This window comes from Erpetoichthys calabaricus, chromosome 17 (assembly GCF_900747795.2).
Source record: "Erpetoichthys calabaricus chromosome 17, fErpCal1.3, whole genome shotgun sequence".
In the NCBI taxonomy this organism is placed as follows: Eukaryota; Metazoa; Chordata; class Cladistia; order Polypteriformes; family Polypteridae; genus Erpetoichthys; species Erpetoichthys calabaricus.
The window spans coordinates 81,341,097-81,347,387 of record NC_041410.2 but is presented as its reverse complement, the minus strand read 5'-3'; the positions used below and the strand labels follow the sequence as shown (position 1 = coordinate 81,347,387).

General features: G+C 40.9%; 1 protein-coding gene across 1 annotated transcript; it reads right to left on the bottom strand.

The window, feature by feature from the left end:
• Positions 1-1,035: 1,035 nt before the first annotated feature.
• Positions 1,036-3,955, bottom strand: ankrd34c (ankyrin repeat domain 34C). The gene has a single exon (XM_028823190.2). It carries the CDS (start codon positions 3,835-3,837, stop codon positions 2,224-2,226), a length of 1,614 nt encoding a protein of 537 aa, XP_028679023.2. The 5' UTR covers positions 3,838-3,955; the 3' UTR covers positions 1,036-2,223.
• Between the last annotated feature and the right edge of the window lie 2,336 nt (positions 3,956-6,291).

Here is a 6,291-nt window from a genome sequence, read left to right as displayed (position 1 = left end):
AAGGGCAGCACATGCAAGAAAACCCACAAACATCTTGCAGCTGATGGAGTTTTGCATGGAGGAGTTCACAGAGTCGATGTCAGAGAATGGTGGGCAGTTATGGAAAACACCTCCAAAAAAGGGGGCAATACCAGCTACTGCGGCCAAGAGCGGACTTACTTTTTTTTCCACAGTAGGCCATTACATTTACAGTAATCCCTCGCTATATCGCGCTTCACCTTTCGCGGCTTCACTCCATTGCGGATTTTATATGTAAGCATATTTAAATATATATCGCGGATTTCTCGCTGCTTCGCGGGTTTCTGCGGACAATGGGTCTTTTAATTTCTGGTACATGCTTCCTCAGTTGGTTTGCCCACCCAACTTACTTTCTCTCTCTCTCTTGCGCTGACTTTCTCTGATCCTGACGTAGGGGGATTGAGCAGGGGGGCTGTTCGCACACCTAGACGATACGGACGCTCGTCTAAAAATGCTGAAAGATTATCTTCACGTTGCCATCTTTTGTGCAGCTGCTTCCTGAAACGACATGCTGCACTGTGCTTCGCATACTTAAAAGCTCGAAGGGCACGTATTGATTTGTGCTTGTTTGTTTTTCTCTGTCTATCTCTCTCTCTCTCTCTCCCTGCTCCTGACGGAGGGGGTGTGAGCTGCCGCCTTCAACAGCTTTGTGCCGCGGTGCTTCGCATACTTAAAAGCCAAACAGCCCTATTGATTTGTTTGCTTTTCTCTATCTCTGTGACATGATCTGCTCCTGACGCGCACTCCTTTGAAGAGGAAGATATGTTTGCATTCTTTTAATTGTGAGACGGAACTGTCATCTCTGTCTTGTCATGGAGCACAGTTTAAACTTTTGAAAAAAGAGACAAATGTTTGTTTGCAGTGTTTGAATAACGTTCCTGTCTCTCTACAACCTCCTGTGTTTCTGCGCAAATCTGTGACCCAAGCATGACAATATAAAAATAACCATATAAACATATGGTTTCTACTTCGCGGATTTTCTTATTTCGCGGGTGGCTCTGGAACGCAACCCCCGCGATGGAGGAGGGATTACTGTACTTGCATTATTGTTGAATAAATGATTAAAAAGGCAAATTTTCCTTTGCATTTTTATTCAAGTATATCAGCTTTACCTGCAGGCATTATTTGCATGAAGACTTAAAGTTTGCCTCTTCAGATACGCTGAAAATGTCAACCACTTACTTCTTCACATGACTACAGCCGAAAAGGAAGCAGGGACATCCCCTGTAGCCTCGCACTTCTCCCCGTGACCTGCTCTCCCCAGGAGGTAATCGGTCAAGGTGCTCGAGCGGCCATTGAGGGTATGCTACTTTGCCGCTCTGTTTTGTAAAATGCTGAATTCTAGAGGCTGAACACTGTTAATAGCACAAATGGTTTAAGGCGCTTTTTTTTTTTATGAAAGACAGATACAACTTGGAATTCATCTTTTTTAGAAACTCAAAACTGTTGGCCCAATCAACATTTGGTAACCATAGTATGATAATACACTGAATATGTCTAGAGCTTTACAACCTCAGGTTTATAATAGCAATTTAGTAGAATGTCATTCAAGAAAATGGCGTGATGGAGCACAGCACTTCACTGTGGCGTGTGAAGTATTAGAGACTCTAACGTTTTCCAAAGTATACATATATATTTTGCTTTTAGGTGCCTAGTTAAACCTTTAGAAGCATTTTAATGGTAAAAGTTTTTCACTAACTAATAAGTCATGGGAAGGCACCAAATAATATCCGCTAACACCAGCTTACACAGAGAAATGACTTCCTTAAGCACAATAATAGCACAGATGCATCCTTTAAATAAATTATTGCAAATTTGAGTGCTTAAAGTATTTTTTTGTTAACTTTAACATCATTTTTCTGACCTTGTGTTCTACAGGGCAGTAAGGTATAGAAATAATGAGTCAATCACTTAAAGATGAGCGCATCTCCCTTCTTAACTACTGTATGTAAGCTTTGCTTTTGGACATTCTAAATGCTGGTCTTAATTACATTAAAATACTCATTTAAGCACGGTGGAAAAGACTTCAACTTCGAATGTTTCAGGAATCCCACCCTAGAGAGGTTCCAAAAAGCTTTAAAACTCTAACAGAACCCAACATTTCATGGTGACAATCCTATCGATACCCAATACCTAGTGGCTTCGGCCAACACCTGGCCTCTAGGATTTAACAGATTGGACTGGCCACCCGTCCCGAAGCTCCAGTTATTCAAAATCAGAAAGCTGTTTCATCTGTTCCACTTGCATAGAATGCCTTCTTATAAGTTTCTTTTTTGACCGGAGGTCGATTTTCTTTGGTGAGCTTGGCACTGCGGGCACCACAGATCTACAGCATGAGGTGAGAGGTGAGGAGGCTTTGCTGCTTGCCCCGATATCAGGGATAGGCGGGTTGGGGTTAATGTTTAATGGTGGAAGGAAGCCCGGACGAGTGTGTGAGATGTGGTCCAGCAACAGTGTGCCAGAGCCCCGTCTCTCTAGTAGCCCAGGTGTCCTCCGTCGTGCAGTCACTGGAGAGGTGCATGGGATGCTGTCCAGAGATTCTCGTGAGCCAGTTGCAAGAGTTAAAGGTGAGGTATTTTGTTTCCTCTTCTCTAGGGGTGTTTTGCCTGAATCCAAAGACAACGAATCTGAATACAGTTGAGAATCCGAGTCGTAGTGCTCGTTGCCAAGTCGTCTCCTGTAGACCATTTCACGTAGGTTGATTGGGCCTGTGTTTGAAGTCCCAGCATCCTGATCAGCAGGCACTGTGCTTCTCCGGGCCAAAGGCTGGTGGTGAGAGTGGAGCTTCTCATAAGAAGTCTTTCTGGAAGCTGGGGCTGATGATACAGAAGAAAAGTGACCAGTAAGCTCACTTACCATGGGGAGGCAGGACGTGCTGTCTTTACTATCAATGCTATTATGTCTAGATAGAGGAGGTCTTTTAGACAGAGACAGGCCGTTAATACTGGAAACTATTTCATCATCCGAAGTAGCTCTTTTCGAATCATCCGCATAACCTGAAGCAGCCGCCAAGACAGATGGTGCAATCAAACCCCATGGCTCTGACTGAAGTCTCTTCAGTTGTGGCAGACGTGCCCTTTTGTGACTGGAAGGCTTTCGTGGAGGTGACCCTGGTTCTGTGGCCACTTTTGTAGTAAAGGAAGTGGTCGTTGTAGTGACTAAAGTGCAAGAAGCCAAACGTTTGGTTTGGAAGCTAAAGATCGTTTCTTGCTCTTTATCATTGTTTGGCGAAGGGGATGTTTTCAGTTCAATATCAGATGGAGACATACAGGGCATTGGTGTAAACCTGTCCTCCAGTTCTGGGGATGGCGGCACATTAAGGTACTGTTTAGTAGTCTTTGTGCCAGAGGGAGACTTGTCTGTCCTTATAATGATGACCTCTTTACCTTTGGCTTTACACGCATCTAGGAGATGCTTCAGGGTTTCTTTGTCATCTGCATTGATGGCATAAACGAGAGCTGAGGCGCCCGAGTGGTCTTCCAAGCTGGGGTCAGCACCGTTCTCCAGCAGCAATGCCACCACCTCATGCCCTGCTCTCTCACTGCAGGCGTGCATCAGGGAGGTTCTTCCTGTTTTATCCTGAATATTTGGATCTGCTTTATTTTCCAGCAGGTACTTGACCATCTTGTACCTGCTGACGCATTGCTGGTCTTCATGTTTGGACATGCATGCCATCATTAGCGGCGTCTCCCCTCTGTCATTGCTTTCGTTGATGTAGGCCCCCCCTTCTACGAGGAGTCTGGTGAGCCTTAAACGTCTCAGCCACACTGCCTTCAGGAGCGAATTTCCATCAGTTCTTACTTCAGGCGATTCGTCCATGATTTGGCTCGACGTCTTGTGATCCTCGATAACACCACTAATTAACTGACCTGTTTAAATTAAATACACGTATGTATTAATTCATGCATTGAACAGTTAGAAATAAACACGATGTTTGAAATAATGCGGAGAATCCCAGTTTACTGTAAATATTTTCAGTATTATTGAACATTGTATAAAGTATAATGCAACTATAACGATCTCACTCCACTAACGCTACCAATTTTAAAATATAATAAAATAAATCAAATGAGATTAAAATACTCTTTTGCTGAGAGCGGGAGAGTTCCGTCGATAGCTGCCATAGCGAGACATAAATGTCACTCCAGACGTGTTGGAATGGAAATAAAGTGTCAGAGTTCAGACTTACACATGAACCGATGCCTGTCTGAGAAAGAAACGCCAGATTCCTGCTTCCTGAATTATTCGGCTTCTTTAAAGGACTGAAAAGTCAGACTCGCAAGGGGGTTGGCGCTAAGTGGGCTTCTTGATCTCGGACACTTCTAGCGAAGGATCAAAAGAGGAGTATTTCAGGTGATATAACTCAAAGGCTCGTACGGGGTTTGATATCAGAAATAACAGATTTTAAACTCTTTTATGCAATTTGCAGGAGAGTAATTTTGTCATTAACGTTCTAGGAAAAAAAAGTTTTTAGAACACGTTATATCCCATTGTGTTCTCTAGATGGCGCGCGAAATCATTCAGTAGCTCTCAAGACCTCAAGAACATAAAGTACGTGTTTGAACTTTCTTGACTAATTTACCATGAGTTGATTTTAGAAGCGACTGCGATACTACATTTCAATCATTTCATTATGTGTCACTGCTAGCTCAAATATACTGTCCTTCGAAACGTTTTTCCGTAATGAAGAAAAGGCATATATTAATAGTAATAAATATATTTTCAAAATTAATCTGGATTAAAGTAAATATTTCATTTATGGATAGTTCTACTATAATTCACGAAGTAAACATACAGTTTTCCAGGAGTTTCCCTCGCGGAGACTACGACAGGGGTCGTCAGACCGAAAACTTAAGGCGTGTGTTGTCCAGGGTCCTGAAGTGGAGCGCTGCCTTCAGGAGCCCGTGGTGAAAATCTGAGAATTTTGAAAATTCTATCGTTTTGTCACCTGTTTTCACACAGAAGTGTAATATCAATGCACTGCCTAAAGGTGCATAAACTACGCATAAGCACTTTGAATTTCCCATTGGGATTAATAAAGTATCTATCTATCTATCTATCTATCTATCTATCTATCTATCTATCTATCTATCTATCTATCTATCTATCTATCTATCTATCTATCTATCTATCTTTGAAACCGATCAGCATTTAAGTTTTCATTTACGTAGTCTCTCTGTCAGGATGACGAGTGTGTGTGTGTGTGTGTATATATATATATATATATATATATATATATATATATATATATATATATATATATATATATATATATATATATATATATATATTCGGTTATAAATGAGCTTAGTACAGCTTAAAATGAGAATTAAGCGATAGTGTAAAATTAGTGCTAGAGCCAACGTCCTGACCTAACGTATCAACGAATCAAGGTTATTGTCTGATCTTGAAATCCTGTGTTCGAGTACACACACACACACACACACACACACACACACACACACACACACACACACACATATATATATATATATATATATATATATATATATATATATATATATATATATATATATATATATATATATATATGGCGCTAATTGGATTGTATACATTCAATAGTGTTACATTTATTCTTCAAAAGCTGATCCTAAGAAGTATATGAATACGAATTACTGACACTTGCTATTCACGTTAAAATTTGAGCAAAATCTCATAAATGACTTACCTTTTCACAATCAAACCTTTAGTAAGTGTGCATAATTGGTTGCATAAAGTGCAAGAATAATCCATTTACCAACAATGATTCAAAGGCCACTTGTAGACGTAAGTCTGCAGTTTCCAAAGTTGAAATCCTTTTATTGCTCTCCCCACATATAAAGCTTTGCAGCCTGCAAAGTCGTATTGTGCCTGCAATTCCAGCACGTTGCTTCTGGAGCAGAGCGCTGAAGACCATCTGCATAGCTTTTGTTATGGCAACGCAGCGGAACAGTCCAATAGCTGAATTCCTCCCTTTCCCTTTTTTGCACACAGTAAAAAAATGTTGGGTTTATAAATAACATCTTTTTTTTTAGACAGTGAATGAAACGTGCATCTCATTGACGTCATTCCTACAAAAATAACCCGTCTGGTGATAACTTTCTCCCTTCCACCTGTAACAATCAAGGAATATACAAACCCGTTACTTTCGTCTTCTGATTTCTAAATTAGGAAGGGCTTTTTATAGAATTTATAGCTTCAACCCCTTGCGCAAGAAATCCAAACTTATGCACATCTTGGTAAAAATTAATGAGAGCTACAAAGACGTAACAT

What these genes read in the sequence shown, in the direction of transcription:
- ankrd34c (XM_028823190.2), bottom strand. Translation starts at nt 3,837, where the DNA reads ATGGACGAATCGCCTGAAGTAAGAACTGATGGAAATTCGCTCCTGAAG.